Below are 25,497 nucleotides of genomic sequence, written 5' to 3' on the forward strand. Positions count from 1 at the left end.
CGCTGGGTGAAAACTTGCTGGATAAGTTTGCGGTTCATTCCGCTGTGGCGACCCCGGATTAATAAAGGGACTAAACCGACAAGAAAATGAATGAATGAATGGATCTTAACAAATCAATTCAGCTGTGTTTTTACATTGTTTTCCAGTTACATTTAGAGTAGTTTTTCTTTTATTTAGAATAGAATAATTGTATAATAATATTACTATTATTTATAAAAAGTATTTATTAAATTAGTATATTTATGATTTGTATATACACATATAAATTGGGGCGTGGCTTGGTGTGAGGGCGTAGCTTGTGGCATAGGGTGGGGCAAAAAAATCTCACTCCGAGCTAAAACCAAAAGTTAGCAGCCCTGTACTAGAAACATGCCAATCCATTCCATGCTAGAATCATGATACCAAACATGTTAATCAATGTTAGAAACATGCTAACGACATGCTAATTTGTGATAGAATCATGCTAATTCGTGATAGAATCATGCTATTGTATTGTCCAGTAACTTTAATTTTTTTTCAAACAACCTCACTTGAAAAAGGCTTAACCAACACACACATGAGATCATCTTAGCTTTTTACTGGCTTGCTTCAGTCTTTAGTAGGCCTTTCTAGTTAAAGAATGGCAGAGTAGAGTAGATTGGATCAGAAAGACATTAAAAATAGAATGGTCAGTATAAAGTAAAGGGAAAAACAGGAGAGGAGAGACCATCTCTCTATGAAGATATTAATGGAAACAATATAATAAAATTAGGACTGGACATGATCTGAAAAAACACAATTGAATGCTGTATAGCTAACAAGGAATTACACTTAATGTGGTTGACTGAAACAGGACACATTTCCAGAATTTGAAAGCAAGAGCATGACATAAAACACCAGAAGATGGCAGTAATGCAACAAAAAGGATGCAAGCTGCCGGTAAAATCCAAAGAAGAAGAAGGGGACAACGCAGATTTCTAGGTAAAATCTGGCAACCCTCGATACTCGTACATACATCGGGTAGCTGATCTGAGTTGGTAGCTGCCGGGTAACACAGGATGGCTAACGCATGGAGGTCAGCGGTAAGGACTAACTTAAATTATTTTATAGACTTTAGACTATAGCAGGCTGTGCGGATTCAAGCGTATACTTAACGCTGAAACCCTTAAGTTACGCTGCCAAAAAAGCAAAAAAACGGCCTTGTATAGCATGAACTTCACATCAGTCATGTTTTCTTGTGTTTAACGGCTCAAACTTGTGTACATTCAGGTAGTAAAACTCAGGTTGCGATCAGTTTTTTTTTTATAAATTCTCTTCAAATTAACGTTATAAATTCTCGATAGAGGCGGGATGCGGAAGAAGCGCATCTCAGCCTTTATTCAGTTAGCTTTTAACTCGTTATCTAAATGTTGTAGTCATTACAAACAGTAAATCTTACTTGGACATTGAAATAGTCCGCATTGAATAGTCTTTTAAGACTCTTTGTTCAACTGCGAAACAGTCTTTAGCTCCAGTTAATTACCTAACTAACGAACAACCGGGCGGTGTTGAAGGTCACCTCGACATTTTAGCTTTGTGAATGTAGTAACAAACACCGGACTAGTGTCTAGATCAAGACGTTTTGTTTTGTAACTTGTCGTTTTTTAAAGTTCTTTTAGGACATGAAATATTGTAAAAGGCAATTACATTAACGTTAGATGATGCAAATAAACTTGTACCTTACTTTGGTGTTTTCGATGTAATGCTTTCTGATAGCTTATTTAAATAATAGTGTAAAATAAAGTTGGGGTATAATGTTGATAAGAGATGGAAGATCTCCAAGCTAGCAAATCAGAATTCATACTAGACGTTTTCTTATCAAATGTCAGATAATTTGATAACCTCCAAGTTTTATATAAGTCTTTTAAATATCAAAATGTAGTTTTTTAGTGACTAATATTGATGTTATGGTATGTATAAACATATATTTCATGTATAAACAGTATTGTTTCATATTAGTAGGGCCAGACAGAATCTGTGGATTTTTTTTGCTATTTCTGCACAGAATTTTATTTAAAAAATTGTGGATTTATGCAGAATGATTTTGGCAGTATTATAACAATACATTTTATTTGAAATAAAAAATAACACCCTTTTTACTTTTATTTAATGTTTACAATGAAAATCCAATGAGATCCACTTATTTGGCAAATAAAGCATGTCATATAATATCTCTACAAGACAGAAAATATTATTTTTCAAATTGTATTTTATATAAATCATATGAACGCATTCATTTTCTTGTCGGCTTAGTCCCTTTATTAATCTGCAGTTGCCACAACGGAATGAACCGCCAACTTATCCAGCATGTTTTTACGCAGTGGATGCCCTTCCAACACACACACACACACACACACACACACACACACACACACACACACACACACACACACACACACACACTCACTCACTCACTCACTCACTCACTCATACACTACGGACAATTTAGCCTACCCACTTCACCTGTACTGCATGTCTTTGGACTGTGGGGGAAACCGGAGCACCCGGACGAAACCACACGATCGCAGGGAGAACATGCAAACTCCCCACAGAAATGTCAACTGAGCCGAGGTTCGAACCAGCGACCTTCTTGCTGTGAGGCGACAGCACTACCTACTGTGCAACTGCTTCGCCTGAACACATTCATATCAGTCAATAATATAATTAAAAGTTATTTAAAAATGGAATAAATGTAACTTCACACACATTTACACAAGAAATTAAATAAACTCAATGATGGGCTGAAAATCTGCAGAAATCTGCGGATTTCTGCATGTGCAGATTCAGCGTGGCCCTATATATTAGCCTTCATAACACATTCCGTAGCATGGGGATTCAAGTTTATACAATTCTCATAAACAAATCTAAATGTATATTAGGAGTCAGATGGTTCACAAAACTGTTGGTTTGGTTTGGACGGTGTCATGGTTTTGTGGTCACAGTTTTTGGTTCGACTAATGAAAAAGAAGAGGAAAAAAGTCCCCTATTGTAACATAGAAGGCATCACGGTGACGCAGTGGGTAGCACGGTCGTTGGAGTTTTTTTCTTTGTGGAGTTTGCATTTTCTCCCCATGTTTACGTGGGTTTTCTCCGGGTGCTCTGGTTTCCCCCCACAAGTCCTAAGACCTCAGAAAACACTACAATCACCATCTGGCGTTGTTTTAAAAAAAGGCGCGCTTAAACCCTGTACGTGCGAGTACAACTAAAGTACTCGGTAAATTCCTGATAAATGACATGCACTATACAGAAATACACATACAACAATCATTTAACGGACAAAAGTCATATTTTAACACTTACCGAGGATGAATCCGTTGGGTGAAGAGACGACGCAGGCGATGTCTGTGGTGATGGCGCTTGTTTGCGTTCGAGTCGAGTCAGTTCTGTTCAATGAATCGGCTCCTTTAAGTGAACAGTAAAGAGTCGAATTCGGCTCCTTTAAGTGAACAGTAAAGAGTCGAATTCGCCTGAAAACGATTCCGTTTTGTATAATATTGTAAGACGCAAACATATAATTCATTAATATTTCATCATATTGCTTGGTTCGTGTACTGCTTGTACACGAATTGCTTGTTGATGACTATGAGCTCATGAACACGTCTGATAAAATATCTGAATCTGATTCAATGTCACACGAGTCCTGAACCGAAGCAGTGCAAAAGTAATATATTGATTGAAATATCAAGTTGATTATTTTCTTCGCCATTCAAAATATTACATATCTCTTCAACAATAAGAATAAAGTTCGTTTGGAGTGTATTGAGATTTATTATTTTTTCCTCCCAGGATTCATTTCGCACCAAGCTGCATCAAGCTGTAATGGTGGATGAGAAGGCACATAATATTATAAATATTGCTTGTATTATGTAATAAAGTTTTAACGCTTTTTCATGCGAGAATGTAGTTCTTCAAAACTCAAATCTGTGGATTGTTAGTAAAGATTGTGTGTAATTTTAAGTGTGTTTTGCCGGTACCGGAGATCTATGACCTCCAGGCGGTAACGGCGCTCATTACTCATGTATCCGCCGAGAGGCGCCTGTCTTCAGGCTAGACATTGGGACAATTGCCCCATCTTCGATGGCTCTATATGCGTCCGAAAATGAAGTTTTAACGGTTTTTCATGCTAGAATGTAGTTGTTTAAAACTCTAATCTGTGGTTTATTTATATAGATAAAAAAATAATAATTTATATATATATTTAATTCTGAGATTAGTGACCTCCAGGCGATGACAGGTGCCCAATACTCATGAAACCGTCTAAAGCAGACATTTACCCTGACATTGAAATAATTGTTGGCTGTTTAACAGTCTTCAGTTTCATTAATTAATTACTTTTTATTCCAGTTTATTATGTTTTGGCTAAGCACACAGTTGTTCATTAAATATTATTTCCTATTCTATGTTAACTGTATAAAATTAAATAAAGGTGCAGTACAACCAAAAAGATGTTGGTAACCAAATAGTTTTGGGGGCTATAACATTCTGTTATTATCTGTTAAAAGTTCATTTGTATTAATTTCTACGTTGAGTTAAAAAAAGGTTTGAATTTCTATAACTAACGTGCAAAAAATATAGCCCTTTTCACAGTAATTTGCTGTAATCATGCTACCTGCTGTAATTTCACAATAAAATTATGAATACAATATATTACTGTGAATTTTTCAGTTAAATACTGTGAAGGGATACTAATGTAATTTACTGTAAAAAATTACAGTAACTTGTTGTGAAAACCTGGATTTTTTTTACAGTGTATGTATGCACTTTATATATGTATGTGGTCTCAAATGTGGTACACTGCCACCCTGTGGGGGGGTTTGTTGTTGCTTTTGTTTCTCTCTCTCTCTCTCTCTCTCTCTCTCTCTCTCTCTCTCTCTTTCTCTCTCTCTTTCCTCATCCATTTGTTTCAATATTTTAAAGAGCCCATATTATACATGAAAAAGGGTCATATCTTGCTTGTAAGGGTCTCCAACAACAGTCTAATATGCATGCAAGGTCAAAAAACACTTTCATGGTCTCATAATCTGCATTTATTTTTACCTAATTATCCCAGCGACTCCTGTATGAATCGTCCAGTGATTCATTTGTTCCCAAACCTCTCCTTAGCGCAAAGCTAATCTGCCCTGATTGGACCAATGACAGCCTGTTGCGATTGGTCGACTGCCTTCAGTCAGAGAGTAAAATGCACAACAGCTAATCAGCAATATAAAAGTAATCACAGTTCATACGAGCTCGATAATGTAGGCGTGGATTTTAGCTGCCAGTGGGTCAATGTAAATACAGTTGATGGACTTGAAAATTCAGACGATTAACTATTTTATTGAGCAAAAACTTTCGAGGAGATATCCAAGCTTGTCTCACTCTGCTCTTTTCACAGACACAAACACACACACACACACATTGCCATCGTCCGCGCACACAAACACAAAAACACACACAGACCTCCGGGCGACAACACGCACACACACAAACACACACACACATACCTCCAGACGACAGCGCACGCACACACACACTACCCTCGTCCACGGAGCTGCGTAAACAAAGCAGCACGCGTCGCGTGACTTTACACGCGATAAGAGAATATAGCCAGTTAACCTGATACAGTACACGCGGTTACAAGTAATAAATCACAACTAAATACATTTGCAAGCTAGAGTAAACGAGGCAACAACTTTAATCGCTTGTACTTACACTTGAGAAATGGAGGAAGAAACCCATCCTGACGTCCATCAGTAAGTTACTCTTTACTGATCCTTCCTTTAACAAACGCCGATGATGTATTCTTTGTAGCATGTAGTTTGCAGAAGTTTCCAGCAGTTTCCAACTGCTTGGTTATTATGCTAAGGTTTCATCTTTGGATAGAGGCTCGATAATATCTATCTGCAGTGTGACTTCAATCGACCGGCATGTTTGTGTGCGTGTGTTTGTGGGTGTGTGTGTGTGTATGCGTTACTGTGTCAGAGGGCGGGGCCTCAGGTTTGAAATCTCCCGGGTTTGCGCGTGCACGTGAATAACTTGGTTTCGTTCGTACGTCATGGCGAAACACCTAATGACTCGGTATCAAGGCGACTCGTTTGAAGCACTATGAGTCGACTCTTTTATAGATGAATCAACCGTTTTAAACACTGTACTCTTACCGATTTAAGCCTTAGCTGGATACTTCACTTCACTTCACTTAGAGCTGTGTTACACACTACATGAAGGGGAATTTTCAAAAACCCATAATATGGGCTCTTTAAATATACTCGCGATGTCCTCTGCGACATTGCCTTTGGCTGCGGGGAGTTTGTCTGTGTCTGGTGGATGAACTGTTGCGCTGTCATCTCCGGTGCCTTTTTGGCCTGTATCGCCACCTCTCAGAGCCTTTTTAATGCTCGATTATACCGTATTTGGTCTACAAGACATTTTTCCTGTACCTCAAACTCTTCCTAACTTCTTAGAAACTAAAATCTGTCGAGTTGGCCACTGCAGGATTATCTTAAAGGATAAATAAATTGTGCTGCTACGAGTGGTGTTAAACTATGCTGCCATCCACTTCAACCGCGTCACGTGACTCCTGAGTTTTAGATTCTTTTGAACACGTGTAGCTGCTGCTTTTCAATCAGACAACTATTCTGTGTTCATTCTTGCTGTCAATCGCGGGGAAAATGTTCAATGAAAAGCTTATGATAAAACGTGAGTTTCTCTCAACTGCAGGCACAGATTTGCCCTCGGAGTCAGATTTTGTTTCAACACCTGATCATTGAGTTCAGATGACTTTATGACAAACACAGAGCAGAATATAAAGACAGAATGTGTGGCGAGTTGAGAGCCTGTATGCTGTATTCAGTGACTGGCACACCTAGGCTCTCCCCAGTTTATCTGAGAAGGCTGTCAGATTGATATGCGTGTGTGTGCGCGTGGGGGTGTGTGTGCATGTGTGTTTGCGCAGTGACTGTTTTCAGGCACACACGTTATAATCAATATGAATATTCCGATCAAACTGAATACAATCTTACATCAACAACAAATGGCAAGTAACGCGTTGATAATAACAAATAATCATATTAGATTAATTCAGGGGGTTAGTTCAGATTCAGGGGGTTTGGTGTGTGTGTGCAGGGCTCGACAATAAGGACTGCCCGATGGCCCGGGGCCAGCGTGCGAGACACTCGGGCCAGTGTACAGAATGTTACTGGCCCGATCGGGCCAGTGCTGCCTTTTTGCCTGCCAGATCGAGCCAGAGCTGCGTGCTGCGACTGTCTGTCAATTGTGTGCAAATACAATCTTACGGTGCTTTCACACATAGACGTTTGTTTCAGAATCTGTCTTGTTTCCCCCGTTAGCGCGGTTTGTTTGGCATATATCTAGCAGTTGCGCTCAGTGCTCGCATCCGCGCCAAATCATCAGTCCGAGATCACCTGAATGAGATGGTCCCTGCCCTATTGAGCGGATCGATTGTAGTGAGAAAACAAAACAATGCAACGAAACTAACCACCCAGGCTATGTCACAGTGTATTATGATTGTGTATTAGCCATATATACGGCTATATGAAGAGAGATGAGCAGGGCGAGCTGTCATTCTTACCGGTAAATGCGAAAGTGAAAGCATGCTGAAATATTACAGAGAGCTGTTTATCCAGCCTGATCTCGGTTTACAAAACCTGACAATTGAAATGTGGCTCTGTATAAGAAAGTCTGACCTCTCTGATTTGTATTTGGTGACGATGTCTGTGGGTTGTTAAAATTAAAGTTCACATTTTAGCTTATAAAATATTCTATACACAACTGGTCAAAAGTTTGGGGTCAGTATGATTGTTATATATGTTAAACTAAGCTTCTTCTGCTCACCAAGGCTGCAAATGTTTCATCATAAATACAAATTGTGAAATGTTGCATAAAATAACTGTTCAAAAGTACTTTATCATTTAATTTATTCATTTATTCCAGTGATTTTAAAGATGAAATTTCAGCTTCATTACTCCAGTCACATTATCCTTCAGAAATCACTAATATTAATTATTATTATATTTATTAATGGTAATAGTAATAAAAGCAATAATGTCTGGAGTAATAATTTTATTTGAAACTACATACAATAAGAAAGCAGTTATTTAAAATGTTGATGAATATTTAACAATTTAATTTATTTTACATTTAATAAATGTAGCCTTGATTAACTGAATAATTTTCCTTAAAAACATTTCAAAAATTACTGTAAATATATATACACTTGAAGTCAGAGTTATTAGCCCCACTTAGTTTTTTTTTTTTCTTTTTTTTAAAGTTATGTTTAACAGAGCAAGGAAATGTTGATAGTATGTCTGATCATATTTTTTTCTCTGAATAAAGTCTTTATTTGTTTTATTTTGGCTAGAATGAAAGCAGTTTTTAATTTTTTATGAACCATTTTAAGGTCAAATTTATTAGCCCCTTAAGCTAATTGTTTTTCAGACTGTCTACAGAACAAACCATCGTTATACAATAAGTTGCCTAATTACCATAGCCTGTCTAGTTAACCTAATTAACCTCGTTAAGCCTTTCACACACACACACGCACACGCATACACACACACAGTCAAATAGGGTTTTTTTTAGGTTGGGCCAGTGAAAATTTTGGCCGGGCAAGTAAAAATCAGAACCACTGGCCTGATCGGGCCAGTAGAAAAAATCCTTAGCGTTGAACCCTGGTGTGTATATATGTGTGTGTGTGAAGCAGAGAGGAGAGACAAAAAGGGAGCGTTTTCTGAAGGGACTGTTTTCAGGGATTTTTCCCTCTTTGGTGACTTATTTTGATGTACCACACAGAGATTAATAAATAATTTGCACCAAGTTACATATCCTCGCTTATTCACCAGCTGCAACTATAAGAGAAGGGAGTTAACCTAAGCTAATGTTGTTCGGCCCTGGAGTAATAAGTGAATCTCCCCTGCTATCTCTAACACAACAAAGAGACAGAGCAGGAAAGGTTTACACATGAAATATTTTTTTCCTGAGGCGATTTGAAGCAAAATACACAATGAAACTCAATCAAACATATCTACAAGGATAAGGAACATGGTTACTTACTGAGTTATTAACACACAGTAATTCCACATGGACAAAGGACGGACTTTGAAGGAATAAACAGAGTGAAGAGTGCACGGTGTGCACGAGCCGCGAGGCAGACAGGTCTGTACAATTATATAATTTATCGGCTCAAAGATTAGGGGTGTAACGATACACAAAAGGCACGGTTCGGTTCACGGTTTTGGAGCCACGGTACGGTTCGGTTTCTGTTTGCTGTGGGGTTAGGGTTGATGTCACACTCTCAGAAAAAAAGGTACAATGAGGGTACAATTTTGTTCCTAGAGGGAACAAAATATAAAATTGTACCTTTAAAGGTCCCATATTGGTCCTTAGGGTACAATTTTGTACCCAAATGGGCTATAAAGGTACAAATGTCCAGATTTAGGTTTGAAAGGTACATTTTTGTACCTTTTATAGCACATTTGGATACAAAATTGTACCGTAAAGGACCAATTTGGCACCTTTAAAGGTACAATTATATATTTTGTTTCCCTATAGGAACAAAATTGTACCCTCAGCTCATGATAAGATCAAGACACTATATAACACTAATTTAAATGTATTAATACTAAACATTAATACTAAAATACATAATTTAAAAAAATTATAAATAAATAAATTGATTGAATTATTTTTATATTTTAATAATAATTTTTTTTTCATGTATTTAAATTACATTTTTTCTCAAAAATGTTAATAATTTAATTTATAATTAAATGTAATTTTAATCATTAAAAACGTAAATACTGGTCTTTGCTTACTGTTTAAGTCCCTATAGTATATATGGGATGTAGAATAAGAACCATGCAGAGGGACAGCATCTTCATACAGGTGGTGATGTTGCTGTCTCTTTAAGAATTTGGCTTGTTGAGACGTTATAGTAGTGTTTGTTACTGAGGCGATTGGTCGAGTATGCTGGCTGTTTACACAGAACTTCGCACGCTTTTCAAAGAAAAGTCTATTTTGGAATCCACACTTTTCAGGTAAGAACGTATTAAAGATATTTTCAGTCTCATTTTTACATGTGAAGCCGTGTTCTGTTGATTTTGTCTGACTCTCTGGTCTCGGCTTTCCCCCGCTTTGTGCTCCGGGCTGGCTGGTGTAACGTTAACGTTACGTTGGCCTGCAGGATGGAGTTTGCTAAGATGTCTGCAGCTTATTAAAGAAGTTAATACAACGTGATATCGAAGTCACCGAGGGACATAACGTTATAGAAGGTAAGTACTATATGCTGTTAGTTTTCTCGGTGTAAAAGTTCCCTTTATCGCCTACGTTACGTATTCGCGCCTTATATGTTACGTTACGTTACTGCTTTATTAATAAGTGTTGCCACGGCGGAATATAATCGCAACCCAGATAGCAAAATACACTTGGGCCAGTTGCGGCTAGATTCTCGCCTGCCCGAGTCCGTCTGCTGTATTGTTACTCGGGCCAGATGCGGCGGCAGAAGTGAGCCGACGCTGCCGTAACCGTGCACCGGAATCGGGCCGTGAGTAATGTGCGGTGTGGCCCGGAGCTGGCGTGACTGAAGTCTTCATATACCTTGATATAAAACCTTTTGTTATTAATACTGGAATTTGTAATTATCGATAATGTTTTATATTTTGAGGCCATTTTCTAGCCACGGTTGACCGCGGAAATGTAATTTTAGACGGTTATATACACCGCCATTTTGTGAAGAAAAATCACAATTTTGTCACCGGCAAAGCGACTGATTATGTAAACGTGGCTAGTTACAAACGTGGCGTGTGTATGCTTGTACATATCTTCGTTTCAGTGTCTAAGTTACATTAATGTTGAGGAGTGTCCACAAACTCTCATGTCCAGAATTGTTGGTGCTTTACTATCGTTTAACGTTATACTTATATATAAATAAAATACTATAAATAAATAGTTATTGCTTTATCTTATTGCTTTCCTGAAGTTTATGAAGTTTCCAATTGTATTTCAGGACAAGATTGAACAACATAATGCAGGCTAACAGCATTAGACCAATGAAGGCAAGTCATATGAAAGCATGGCTCAGTTACAAGATGTAAGTATGTCTCATTATCTATACCATGGTTTTAATGGCTTACATACTATTTTAAATTTGTAGGTTTTTACTTACAAACAACAATAAATGTACACCCACATGTTTAAAATTATTTTCTAGGTTTTCATGGAAAGATGAGAGATCAACTGAAGAATGCTATGGATCTGACTCTAAGGTACTCTTTCTAAACTTTCTCCTCTTGATTAATATTATTAAATTCTAGCTTTGGATGGATTCCTTCATATTTGTTTGTATGCCACATCTTATGTTCCAGGAATTGATTTTACAACAGCACTTCTCATGTTGCCAGCCTTGTTAAGCGAGACACTTCAACATTTCGTTGTGCTCAGGTGTGTATGTTGTTTTCTGTTTAGTATATGCTGTGATAAATGCATTTTATAATGCTTGATATTCTTTATATTAGGATGACGCAGTGGGGAGTGCTGTCACCTTACAGCAAGAAGGTCGCTGGTTCGAGCCTCGGCTGGGTCAGTTGGCATTTGTGTGAGGAGTTTGCATATTCTTCCAGTGTTCGTGAGGGTTTCCTCCAAGTGCTCCGGTTTCCCCACAAGTCCAAAGACATGCGCTATAGCTGAATTTGGTAAGCTTATTTGTCTGTAGTGTATAAATGTGTGTGTGAATAAGTGTGTCTGGATGTTTCGTAATACTGGGTTGCAGCTGGAAGGGCATCTGCTGCATAAAACATGCTGGATAAGTTGGTGGTTCATTCCACTGTGGCGACCCCAGATTAATAAAGGGACTAAGCCAAAAAGAAATTGAATGAATGAATGAAATTTATATTAGTCTTTTAATCTGTGATATATATTTTTTTTAATCAGTAAATATTAATTATTTTACTTTCTATGCATGTTGATTTTCTCTTCATCAGTGATAGAGTGACTGATGTTAATGTAATTATTGCTTTGTCATTTACAGTGAATCATCTTCACCACATCCAACAGTTCAAGTACAGGAGGAGGCCGCCGACTGGACAACTGTGTTAACAAGACGAGTCACGGCAGTCTTCAGAGTTGATGGGATTGCGATTGGCCGGGCTAATGATGTGGATGAATATACATTTTTGACATATCCATCTTATTAGAAGATCACCTTGATGTTTCTGCAGTGGAATGTTTTGAATGAACGGTGGACGGTGACAAGCCTGGATCTACTCCAGTTACCAAAGTGATCAACCTTGTTTTTTGTTTCTCTACATGCTCTTGGGATAATCACAATCATCAAGTTAATCCAGCACACTGCTCTCATTCATGCATAAAGCAAATTTTTAAATAACTTGTGGTCCTAATGACTATCAAAGAACATTTTCCAGATATGAGTGCTTTACATGTCATGTTTATCAAAAGCATAAACACATATTGTGTTACAACAAATTACAACTCCACTTGAGGATGATGAGGAGTAATCTACTGGTGTTGAGGAAGAGGCTACTGATGTATTTGGTTTTCTGCACTGTTGAAGCAATTTATAGAGAAACTTTGCCTTCATTCTGAAATTCAGAGAAAATGTTGATGACAAATTATTTATTATGACCGAGTATTCTGACTAAAGACAAATACTTTGGACTTTATAAAGTGCAGTACTTGATGTAGCCTGTGTAATGTGTTTATAAATCTTAAATAGTTTTCTTGTGGTCTTTGTATTAAGGGTAGATTATAAACTGTACAGTGAGTGAACAATTTTTATTTGCTTTCTAAATTGTTCTTTTTACTGTTTTACATGTCTGCTTTATATTTACTGTGTAATTTTATTTCTTGACACATTCAGTTGTGAGTTGTAATGAAATATTTCTACATTAATAAATAAAAATGGACATCTGCGAACCAAAATATTTTATTTATTTATTTGTGCATGCAGTCACCAAAGGATCAAAATGCCTGGGTCAGTACCCTGAAAATGCTATATAATATAAAAAGGTACATTTTTGTACCTTCGGTGGGGGTACAAAATTGTCCCTTAAAGGGTACAAATGTAGAAGGTACAATTTTGTACCTTTAAATAGAGGTACAAATTTGTACCCTTAAGGGTACCACCCCAGTGACGGGCCATTTGTACCCTAAAAGGTACAATTTTGTACCTTTTTTTCTGAGAGTGCATGTTAACAGCAATGCTAAGGGACAATTCACTTAATAACAAGAACATCTTAACTTTTTCTTTATTAACTTTGTCATTGCATTTTTAGTACAGTCAGGATACCTGAGTAAACAACTAGAATTAAATAAATACCTCCAATATAGACTAGTCAGAAAAAAAAAACTATTCTCTTTAGTGCAGCCATCTTAACTAAGTAAACTAAAATTAAATAAATAACTGCAGTGTAGACTAGTGAAAGATCTACACCATAATATCCACATTCTCCGATGAGAGGCTTGATCTCTGTGCAGACACAGACGCTCATTTTTTATTATATGGTTTCATTTAGATAGATAGGTTTCCGTTTAAATTAATGAAAAATATACATATACTGTGTTTGTAGTGTTTTTACATGACATATTCACCAGTAAAATACATTGCTTTTGTGTCTGAAACTAATGTTAGGGTTGTAGCCGGCTGTATGTTTGCCTCCCGATCTCTCACTCTCTCTCTCCCGCTCCCTCTATGCCGGTCATTTATGTACTGTAGGTCCGCCTTCACGACAGCTGATGCCTGTCATTTATGTAGGTCCGCCTTTTTGACAGCTGATTGGTCAGGAGACCGATCTATCATCATTTGGCGACGCAGCGCACAAATGTAAAAAGCATGTCAGGAAGAGCGGGAGAGAGAGCGCTTTTTCCTTTGATCTCGTTTTTCGTGTATTTTTCTGACATGATTATGATTTTCGTTGTTTTTGCTTAACTTTCGTTTGGGTAAAATTATTTTGCATTACTTTTGCCCACTTTAAGAAATTTTGTGAGGTTTGTACATTTTTATTTCAATTGATTTGTATATTATTTTTTAGCTCAGCTCCTTCCCGACAATATAGCTGCATCTCCTCAAGTTCAGTCTTAGTGTAAGGTGGATAGGGAAAATGTCATACGATTTCCATTTTGCAAACATGTAGAAAATGTATTGTTAAAGACATCAGGTAAGAAGTGAAGGTCATCTTTGTTTATTTTATTCAGTATATGGAAGAATTTGGCACACGGCGCTGAAGACCTTTTTCTTTTCATCAGTTTTAGCGAGGTTAGAATTGTTTTATTATATTTATTTCTTTTGTTTGTCTTCACTATTACCTCCTTGCTCGAGTTTAACAAATTTTTGTTTGATACTTTTGTTTGAATTTGTTACTTTATTATATTATTTTTATTAGTGTAAATATTTCTCTTTTTTTGTATATTTGGGCATTATTCTGGTTTTACTTTTGTACAATAAATCACTTTTGTTGGCAGTTCTGTTGCTTACACCCTCACATTGTGAAATTACCCCACTTTTTAAATGTTTTTCCTTACAAGTAAGTTTCGTGAAACAGTTGAGACAGACAGGCGTGCGCTTTGTCTACGACACGAATTCTCTTCCTGTACTCAACTGGAAAACCAAAATGTTTCCACACAGATGACTTAAATGTGTCTGGGGGATCTGCAATCTCAGTACTATGTGAAGCAGCCATCCTGCGTCCAGTAGTAACGAGTGTGATGCTTACTCAAGTCACATGACATAACATGCACTAAAATACTAACTTTAGAATATAATTTTTAGAACAAATTCTCATTACTAAAACAATTTAATCAAATATAATAAAGATGTGTTTAAATTGGTTCAATTAGTTAGAGACAAGTGACGTCAACCTTAACAATAGGCAGCAGGGGGCGTGAGAGTACCGCGGTACACCACGAGAGTTTCGCGATACGTATCGTGGTTGGTGTATCGCGATATTTCGGTTCGGTTTTAATATTGTTACACCCCTATTAAAGATATTGGCCTAATTTAGACATCAGATCGATAACGCTAATCTTAAAAATAGCAATTTTTGGCCGATAATGATATGGCCACCGTTATATCGTGCATCCCTATTTTTTTTTTTCTCAAAAACAAAACCAACTTAACTCCACTGAGAAAGACGTGTCATCACAATTATTCATCGTTTTAACCGCCTAATACTTAATGTGTCACCTGACAAACATGATGCGTCACCACGGAAACATTAATGGTGAATGTTCTAAAACTCCCGGGCAAGATAGAATATTTTAAACTCACCAGTAAAAGGGTAAAAATAAATAAATAATCAACAGTTAAATCGATTATTACAGTAATCGTTAGTTGCAGCTTCGCTTGGGCAGTATCCAAATTTTGAAACTTTCAAACCTCCTCCATATTTTACCCCGGCATCCGATATTACTGTGCATAATAAACAAAAAAAATATATGACGCAAGTCTCAAACAGCGTCACCAAACTGTTCTCTTGTGCCTAAACTATTCAGAAACTGAATACTTTTATGCAACCTTAGGTTCACGGTCACCTGTTTGTCTTATTTGTATTCTTCTGCTCGGGATACTCCTCTCATTCGCATACAGACACACACACACACACACACAGAGTGAGAGAGAGAGCCATGTGTCAGACAACACCTCTCTCTCTCTTCTCTCTCTCTCTTCTCTCTCTCTCTTCTCTCACTTATTCACACACACACACACACACACACACACATAGAGAGAAAGCATTGCTCGCTCACTTTCAAATAACACCAGAGTTACTGACCGCTTCCGCGATTTATTCGGAAATTTACTCCCGCACAGCAAGAAATCTGGTCGGCTCCCACGGTACTGCAGCGTGAACGCAGAGAGCTGTAATCGAGCCATAAAAATTACGCCCGATGGGGCCCGAGCCCGACAGGTACATTTTGATTGACAGCTTTTTAAAAGCCGAACCCGTTTACAGGCCGACATTATACAAATGTGCTCATGCACGCAGCTCTTTTGCCTTTTTTCAAGAATGAGTCATTTATATGTTTTTACATAATTTATTCGTAACAAACATAGACTCTATGACACTTGGAAGTCGAAACAAAGAAATAAAATAAGTCCTCTTTAACATTGTAACATCTCAGCACTCTAAATAGGCCTGGGCACATACACTTAGCCTTTAAATTGGCCACCACACCAATGAAAATAAGTCTTGCTTAACAAATAAAATTAAAATAAATTCTAAATGATGACGGGTATTTTGGCAATAACGAAATTATGATGAAGGCTGTGCAAAATTTGTTTCGCCCCTTCTCTTCACAATCTGGCCTTAAGGTGACGGTGAAGCTGAATATTAAAAGAATAATGCCACCATTAGCCTGTATACTCTGTCTACATTATGGTTTTATGGTTTAATTAATATTAATTTATAATTTTAAAAACCCTTTACTCACCAAGATTAGGCTATGTGTTTTTGTGGAGAACATTATTGAATCCACTGACTGAAAACTCTTTCACTGCTGCTACAGGCCGAGATGCAGAGTTCTGATCTGGCTACTTTTGCAAGTGTTGTGTAGGATTGTTTGTTCATCTTCTACCAGACAGAAACATCCATTTAATTTTCCATGACAGCAGTATCAATGTAGAGAGTCACCGTCTTTTTACCTGTCAGCTTGCGGTTAAGCACTCTACCGTAATGCAGGAATAAATTTTAATGCAGGGATTTGGATTTTTTTCGAGACTCGCCGGGTTCAGGCAAAGATCTTCAGCTCTAATTCAGACCTCTAGTTCATATTTACTACGTCTCCCTTCTCGTTCAGTCGAAACCAGAAATACTGCCAATATGCAGGTCACTTTGGTTTCAGAATAGCTAATCTGAGTTAGGTCAATCAACTTTGAGTAGACCAACTTATAGTTAAGAGTACACACTGTGACTATAGGTTGATACAACATTTAGAAGGTAAGCAGTACTAAAAACAATTTTTAGAAAGAATAATAATCCCATTAATCTAGTAACAGTAGCTACATGTTGAAGGTCAGTGAATTTAAGCTAATTATTTATTAAAAAAGGAAAAGCCATTCTCGTACAGGACTTTGTTTTGTGTGTGACTAAAATGTTGTCAATATCTATGCTTTCATCCAAATATATTACATAAATTTATGTGCAAAACTGGAATATTGCATAAAAGATGCGAATAAAGCAGCGTTTCCATCCAACGAGTCAAAGAGAACAAAATCGTCACTTCCTGATTAACTGGCGCCAAATATCAACAGTAAAAGCAGTTTTTTTTCTGTGGTAGAAGAAGCTGAATCAATTATTTCTTTATTTAATAAATGTACTTGCCCCTCAGAAGACAATGCTGACACACAATGAAAACGTGGGGGCATTTGAAGCCATGAGACGCGGAGACTCTTGACACGCTCCAGACACTCGGAAGTAGTTACATACACTAATACTGAATCAGTTAAGACATTTTAGAATGACTAAAGCAACATTTAAGTTTGACTAATGTTTGGCAAGAGTCTCAATAAGATGACGAAAAGTAAGCAGTTTTACCTTCATATTCGCTACTAAGTGTACAATCACACTTATGCGTATGTATTAAACATAACTGATAGTTTAAATAAAATGTTTTATTTAATTCAAGTAGCCCACTTTCTAGGGTTCAAAATGTATACAGATTTGACATTTTCCCCTCATACTTCTGTCGGAATGGGTACGAAGCTGGCATTGAGTTTAATTTGAAATGGTGTTGAAAAGATATAAAGTTTAAGTTATCATATGCATACACTAATAATGTGACAATATATATTGCAGCCCTAGTAGGAACTGGTTCATGCAATTTTTTAAATTGTCTCTACAGGTTTCCTGTATAATGGGAGCTATCAAGACTCAGACTCCACAGCCCAGAGTCTTCTCCAGAGGGGTAAGTTAAAATGAATACTCACCAAGATGTTACTGCTTTTTACTTAAACTTGCATACTTCACATAAGTAACTATATGGCTGACACATAAAATGAATCAGTGGTATTAATGTAGTATTTTTAAAGCTAATATAATATTATAAGTTATTTTTGGACTCTTACCTAAGCAACACCCTGTTATTATTTTTACAAATAGCATGGTAATTGTTTTGTATTCTTTCAAGTCAATTAGATTTTTTTTGACTGTGACAATACAGTTTTTTTTGTAAAGAGTCTAATTTTGCAAATCCCTTATGTTGATAAGCTGAGTCTAACCATTTTTGTCCATTTAGCTGATCTCCAAGTCTGACAGGAAAACTTTTATCTTAGGTTAGCATGGATCATTGAATCCATCCATCCATCCGTGTCTGTGTGTCTGTGTGTCTGTGTGTCTGTGTGTGTGTGTGTGTGTGTGTGTGTGTGTGTGTGTGTGTGTATGTATAAGTATAGGGGTCTAAAAATTGAGAGGGGCTAGTTTAACTGTGTGTATATATGTATGTATATGAATGTGTATGTATGTATGTGTGTGTGTATATATGTATGTATATATACCATGATCTTTGTGAAACGTTACACTCCTAATATATATATATATATATATATATATATATATATATATATATATATATATATATATATATATATATATATATATATATATATATATATTGGGGTGTAACCTTTCACAAAGATCATGGTTCGATTTGATACAACACAGTGGTGTCACGGTTCGGTATGTTTTCGATACAGCAAAAAAAGAAAAAAGCCAGAGGATTTCTCTGATTTAAATTTTTATGTATTAGAACTAACATCATTAAAGTATTATCTCGTTTTTTTCTTTTACTTTAAACAGTGATTGAGCTATACTTCTGGGGTTTCTGCTTAGCAGCAAATAAAACAAATCTTTCTTCATACTCAACACCAAAAAGCTTTCTATAAAAAATAAATGTAATATTGTAGTAGTTAAACAAATAAAAAGAAACAATTTAGTTTATATTTAGAAATCGGTTTCAATCTATTTTTATTAGATTTTGTTTTTATTTTCAGAAAGATAAGTGTCCTTTTCTTCAGACAGCAAAGACCTGCCTGATTTGACTGTCACCTGCGATTTCAGTGGATCTGAAAGTAGAAATTATCAGACTGAAATGGGCTTATGAAGGAATAACATAACGGGGCTCAATTACATTTAATATTTTGTTTAAACCCGAAATTTCCACTACCGATTAAGGTTTCTCTTATCCACAGCTATAAGTGTACCGATCGCCTCTCTGATTTGTTTTGAACGAAAGCCATTACAGGGCTCGAAATTAACTTTCTTACTTGGTAGCACAGGTGCTCCCAACATGAAATATTTAGGAGCACCAGAAAAAATTTAGGAGCACCCACCAAAAATGTATAATATTGACAAGTTGTATATTAAAGGATTTATTGTATTTGAAAACAACATCAATTGGGACTAACAAAATACAGAAACAACTATCTAACTAATGCTGTGATGATTTAATATTTGTGCAATAATTCTAAAATGAATGTTGAATAATTATAAAATATTAATGATGACGATGATGACAATAATACTAATAATGAAATATATTTTTCATCATCATGCTGCCTTGAATGTGCTTTAATGTAAGTTATCTGCTATATAAAGTCCTACTGTTACTTTATGAAAAATAAATTTATTGTTTGCATCAAACACAAATGAAGCATTGTAGTAAGAAATATTTGTTTTGTACTATTATGTTTATATGCATGTCAATTTAATAAATAGTAGCCTATTTCTGCTACAAAACAAACGATATAATATAATAAATTGATTAAATTCAATGCTGAAAGCTGCAAAGCAGTCATCAGTAATTAAATAGAAAAATATACACCTCAAGAAAGAATGGACAAAAGAAAGTAAGAAAAGTCTCACTTTTAAAAGTTTTGGTTTCGGTTCGTGTCGTTTTAATGCTCAGCTTCGTTACGCGCTGAATTACATTTTTCTGTGTTTGTGGAAAAGCATGCTAGTCAGCCGACCCAATATATGAGGGGGGCAGAGCAGGATTCTCCCAATGACCACCGGCGCTATACTGTTCTTTGTTATAACCCGCATCAGTTTAAACGCAGTAAAGGCAAGCTTCATTGGCGATGGTGTTTTAGCGAACATTTGCGCTGTTGCAGCCTGATCTCACGAGGAAACGTATGAAAAAGTTACGAATTGCCGTGAGATTGTGTTGGCAGCACACGCAGTGCATGCAACGCATCGAGATTCAGTGTACTTTTCACTCTTCAGCAGTTTGCATTCCCCGCGGTCACAGAAGCTCCCTCCCTATCATCTGACAGCGGAAAGTCTTGAGTGTTTGACAGCTAATATGAACCAATATAGCGGCAGGGAAGAGCGATTTTACCATGTTTAAAAAAAAAAAAAAAAAAAAAAACAGGTCGCACTCCAACCTAAATATTCAGTCGCACGAATGCGCCCAATATATATTATGAGGTCGCAAAGCTCAAATTTTGGGCGCATATGCGACCAAAATGGTCGCTATTTCGAGCCCTGCATTAGAATCAACAGCAAATCAGCCAGCAGAGTATTAATAATGTACTTTTATTGATCATTTTTGTAAATTGCATGACTTATACCTATTAAGTTTCATGCCATTCCACTATAATGCAGTTAAGTATTAACGTATGTTTGTGTGTGCTTGTGCGTGCGTGTGTGTGGGGGAAACTGTATTTGTAATGGCGGACACGTGAACTATGAGAACTTTTTTTCTCTCGTGCTTGAACTACATCTGACAGTTTATAATGGCTTTAACACACACTTTTCAAAGTTGTGTCACAAAAACACTCCGTAATCCACTCAAAATGGTACTGAAACCCTGTTTTTGAAGCGCAAATAATCAGTTTTAAACGCTGTAAACGGAAGTTCTAAACATTCTGCCTGAAGATGCTGGTCGCCCTCCATGCAGCGGCCAAGTAAAAGGACTGTAGGAGGATTACATTAACATTACTAGCCATTTTGCAAACTAGTGCAACACATGCCTGACAGGAGTTGTGTTTGGAGGTGGCGGGTGTGGTGATATGTAAACAGGTAGGTTATTGAGATTGGCTGTTGTGTGTCGGGGTCCAGGGTTGCCGGGGCAATGGGGGCGGAGCCAGCACAAGCAGGCTGACACAGAAGGCAGCAAGATTGCAATTGAGTGCATGTTTAATAAAGTGATATTTTGAGTTCTACTCTGTTTAACAGCGGGGAAGGCAGCATGTTGTCTGGCATGTCATTTAGGATGCCATGTTGAGCGTTGCAGCACTGAAAACATTATATTTTGTGCTTCTTTTATCTTTTTAGAAATTAGTCTTGAATCGAATCGTTTGGATTGTAATGCGTACCAAATCGAAAGTCTAGTACCAAACGGTTCAATACAAATATGTGGATCGTTACCACCTTAATATATATATATATATATATATATATATATATATATATATATATATATATATATATATATATATATATATATATATATATTAGTGCTGTCAATCGATTAAAAAAATTAACTAATTAATCGCACTTTTAAAAAAAATATTAATCACGATTAATTTAACTCGCATTTAAAAGACTGAAACTTGTCATTTTGGCTATTCAAATCTAAAATAATGTAAACGCAAGACAAATACTATTTAATTTCAAAGTATAATTCATTATTAGAATTTTTGTAACACAGATTTCTTCATGTAAACAACATACACACAATAGACCATCAAGATCCTGGCTTGACAGCCATATTCATTACAGAAATAAAAACACAGGCATGTTAATGCCATTTGAATTTCAAAACGATCAATGCCAATAAAGAAAACATTGATTTCCATGTTGGATTCTAAGTGGACTGCAAAAAAAAAAAAGCCAAATACAGGTATTACAGATATTGAAAATTATAATAATAATAATTAAGTATTGAATACAAACAACTGTACTCATTGCAGGGCTGGACTGGGACAAAAAAAAAAAATCGGCCCTGGCATTTTGGGCCAGAGCGGCCCACTACATCAATCAAAATGCTCCCCATCTGTGCATTCCCGTGAATATGTTTACCAACTCCCAATCTATAAAAGCACAAAAGCCATATATAGGAAATAACAAAAGTTGAGAAATTAAAAACTTATTTATTTATTATTATAATAAAATTATAATCCACACTGGAAATGCGTGTACCTGCGTGTTTTGAGGGAGGCAAATAAATAATGAACATGACAAAAACTGCCTGTTGATGCGCACAGTTAATTTTGATTAATAAAATAAAGATAAATAATAAAAGCAATGTATCAGAGACCCTAAAATTTTTTTTTTTAACTCAATGAAACATCAAACGTAGCTGAAAGATTTTACATTGTCAATCAAATAAACTTAAACAATTAAAAAATGCAACAAATATTTGTTTGGTCACGAACTACAAAACTAAATGTAAAAAAAAAAAGTTGCTTAAGTTGCACACTAGTTTGGTCATGTATAAGTATCATTAAAACCATATTGTATAAATATTGTCACTATAAGCCTACATCATGCTGACGATCAAAAACACAATCTCATGATATCTCATGTGTTTGTCTTCTGACCGAGTGCATCTTAAAATACATGAATGACACTCCTCAGAGCTTGAGAAGTAGACATTCTTTATAATTTGTAAAATAAAGACTTGAAGGTTAAGGAAACAGCATAGGAGGAAGTTGCCGCGGGCCGTGGTGCAGATGAAAAGTTTTTAAAAAAGTATATTTATATGGACAAATAGGTAACTAGATAGACATGAATGTATCGATCTGTGCCCCCCTGCATGCTGCAGAGTGCAGCCGCTAAAGGCAAAAAAGCCTGCTCTCCGGTCTCCGCTTCTGCTATCCCGCGCGTAAGAAATCCCGGCGTGACTCAACTATTTTGACAAATACACACCTACGTTACACAGAGCCCAACATAAAAGTTTGTGATAGGGTCAGCCCAATGTCAATAAAGAAAAGAACCAATGGGCTGCAGATTATGTCACATGGCCGCTTTGTCCAGAAAAGAAACATCTTATTTTCAGAACGTGACCGCTTACAGGAGCGTGAAGGCTCGTCAATCACTTAGGGAGAAAAACATGACAGTCTGCTAAGTGTTTTATGGGCTGATCAGATCATAAGAAGATGATCAGCCTGGCCCAAAAAGTATGTCGACCCAGCAGGAAACTGCCCGGTCTGCCCTTGGCCACAACAGGAACAAAAACCCTCCCAAAAACCCCAACTGCGTTAATTGGGTTTTATATTTATATTAGGGCTGTGCAATTAACTGAAAATCTGGTTTCCATTTTGAGTTTTGGCTTCTAATGATTATGTAAAACCATTAATTGAGATATATGATTATTCCATAATATACCGCCCTCTTTCCAGTTGTACACATTTGTTGCTCTGCAAAGCTCGGTTCCACGTGAAAATGACTAAAAGCATGTACTGTGATGTAACTTTTGAAGCACAAGATGCGCATCATTCATATTTTTAATAGCATGAACGAGTACGTGTGTGCGTGCGTGTGTGCGTGCGTGTGTGTGTGCGTGCGTGAGCATGCGTGCGCGTGTGTGCGTGCGTGTGCGTGCGCGTGTGTATATATAAGGGGCTTGTGACTCGTGCGCTATATGTGTGTGTGTGTATATGTGTGTATTGTAGGGTCCAGCCAGTTGGTCCAGTGACGGTATCCACTGGTGGATGAAGGTTCACTGCATGTTCGGTCTTTCCAGTGCACAATGTTGATTTATATTAACTTAGCTCATATCTGACTCCAATTTTAATATGAGGTGGTTTAGAATATTAATATGTTTATCCTCGTTTTATCTGACTCCAATTATAAAACATTGAGAAGATTATTTTGTTTCCTTTCACATTATTTTAGATTATGATTGAATATTCTTTTGATTTGTTATTATACCTTATTCTCATTTACTCAGATTCCGATAGCATCTCGAGTCTTGCACCGGCCAGGTATACAATCTCTTAATACAAGCTTGTCAGTCTTGGTCATTAAACAGAGGCGATTAACCACTCTCCTAAAAAGGCAGAACCCTACTTACTCAATTTAGGAGATTTTTATGTGGTCCCCATAGATCTGTTATCTACTTAATCAAGACAAAGTATTTTAATAATAATCACGCAGGATTATACTATTGTAGATGAAGGCCTGAATATCCACATTTAAAGTAGTTTCAACAATATTTTGTTGTTCTAAATAGTTGGCCTTTTACAGTCCAAGTATACATGAATAAATGCCAATTTGTTAGTCGGATCTCTACCAACATTGTATAGCGTGCCACGCTGCTCCGTCTAACATGTTTTAGTCCGTTACTAACCTGTACAGTGGCTTGTAGTGCTATGGACAACAACATTTATCAGTGATAATAACATGAGGTTTGAATAATTCAAAACATAATTTATTAGTCAGGTAAATGTATTATGCCAAATTCAATCAGTCAATTCATAAACGATCAATACAAAACATCAAATTATCAAAGATAAATCCAAGATTAAAATATGCATTCCTGACTTTTTACATAACGTGTAAATTTTACATAACGTGGAGCCTGGGCTTTGTTTAATATATATGTTAGGGATGGGTTTGGTTTAATATATATATTAGGGATGCACCGATATGGATTTTTTGGCCGATACCAATAACCGATAAATCTTCAGACTTGGAGGCCGATAGCCGATATATATATAGGCCGATATTTATAAATATTTCAAAATGATATATTTTTATACAGAAAACTTCATAAAAGATTGAACTGCTCTTATGAACTAAATAGTCTATACTCAAAGCAAAAAAGCTTTAACTTCAAAATTGCAAGGTGATTATAGACCTATATTCAAGATTTCACATAAATCAGCATGCAAAAAATACATTACTTCCTTTTCTTCATAGCAAATTAACATGCAACTTGACTGTTGCATAAAATTAATAAGGTTAAATAACAAAATAGGATTTAATCAACAAGCAAATTAAAAATATTTAAATAAGATGAAAATGAAAGCACTATGGGCTGAAACCAACTCAAATGTTCTTGAATAAAACGTGTTACAGTGATGTACAAATGTACAAATACGTCATGTCCGAAAAAGCCTTTTTTAGAGGTGTTTTGACAGTTCAGAGCCACCGTACAAGCGAACAGCTAAATATATATAGTACGTTTAGAAAATGCGTCACAGATGCATCCTATTTGGCGTTTTAGATTCTTTTGAACATGAAGCTGCTGCTTGTCAATCAGACAACGCTTCTGCGCTTGTTCTTGCTGTCAATTGCAGGGGAAATGATCGATGAAAAGTTTATGAAAAACTGCTGACTTTTACTCAACTGTAGAGGCAGAGTTGCCATCAGAGTCAGATTTTCATACAAAACCTGCATTGAGCTGACTTTATGGCTAACAGAGCTAAATATAAAGACAGAATGAGCGGCTGGTCGAGAGCTTCTATGACTGGATTCACCTCTCCCCCTTGCTACAGTCTGTGTGTGCGCGCAATGACAGCCCGCGCACTTG

The 25,497-nt window shown here is 36.5% G+C and overlaps 1 protein-coding gene and 4 long non-coding RNA genes across 9 annotated transcripts in view; 4 read left to right on the forward strand and 1 right to left on the reverse strand.

The window, feature by feature from the left end:
- Positions 1 to 982: 982 nt before the first annotated feature.
- Positions 983 to 25,497, forward strand: part of idh3a (isocitrate dehydrogenase (NAD(+)) 3 catalytic subunit alpha) — a 63,676-nt gene continuing 39,161 nt past the window's right edge. For 3 of the 4 annotated variants that reach the window (XR_015525584.1, XR_015525585.1, XR_015525583.1), the window contains exons 1-2: positions 983 to 1,061; positions 17,863 to 17,925. Coding sequence is in view for 1 of the 4 variants with exons in the window: in NM_200951.2 (NP_957245.2) it covers positions 1,038 to 1,061; positions 17,863 to 17,925 (87 nt within the window). In the remaining 3 variants the exon portion in view is untranslated. 4 annotated transcript variants of the gene reach the window in all.
- On the forward strand, positions 4,904 to 15,456 carry LOC147837835 (uncharacterized). Of its 2 annotated transcripts, none has more exons than XR_015526548.1 (3): positions 4,904 to 7,179; positions 8,676 to 9,298; positions 13,212 to 15,456. It is a non-coding gene; the product is annotated as an uncharacterized LOC147837835 (long non-coding RNA). The 2 variants fall into 2 exon arrangements; XR_015526549.1 differs by having other exon boundaries at positions 6,157 to 7,113.
- Positions 9,971 to 11,103, forward strand: LOC147837836 (uncharacterized). Its single transcript, XR_015526538.1, has 3 exons — positions 9,971 to 10,049; positions 10,196 to 10,283; positions 11,018 to 11,103. It is a non-coding gene; the product is annotated as an uncharacterized LOC147837836 (long non-coding RNA).
- On the forward strand, positions 11,222 to 12,948 carry LOC147837837 (uncharacterized). The gene is made up of 4 exons (XR_015526544.1): positions 11,222 to 11,276; positions 11,376 to 11,451; positions 11,526 to 11,702; positions 12,038 to 12,948. It is a non-coding gene; the product is annotated as an uncharacterized LOC147837837 (long non-coding RNA).
- Positions 20,191 to 25,497, reverse strand: part of LOC147837838 (uncharacterized) — a 220,598-nt gene continuing 215,291 nt past the window's right edge. The window contains exon 4 of the long non-coding RNA XR_015526554.1: positions 20,191 to 20,268. This is a non-coding gene — a long non-coding RNA (uncharacterized LOC147837838). The remainder of the gene's footprint in view (positions 20,269 to 25,497) is intronic.

Source organism: Danio rerio, chromosome 25 (genome assembly GCF_052040795.2).
Source record: "Danio rerio strain M-AB ecotype USA chromosome 25, GRCz13ab, whole genome shotgun sequence".
Classification (NCBI taxonomy): Eukaryota; Metazoa; Chordata; class Actinopteri; order Cypriniformes; family Danionidae; genus Danio; species Danio rerio.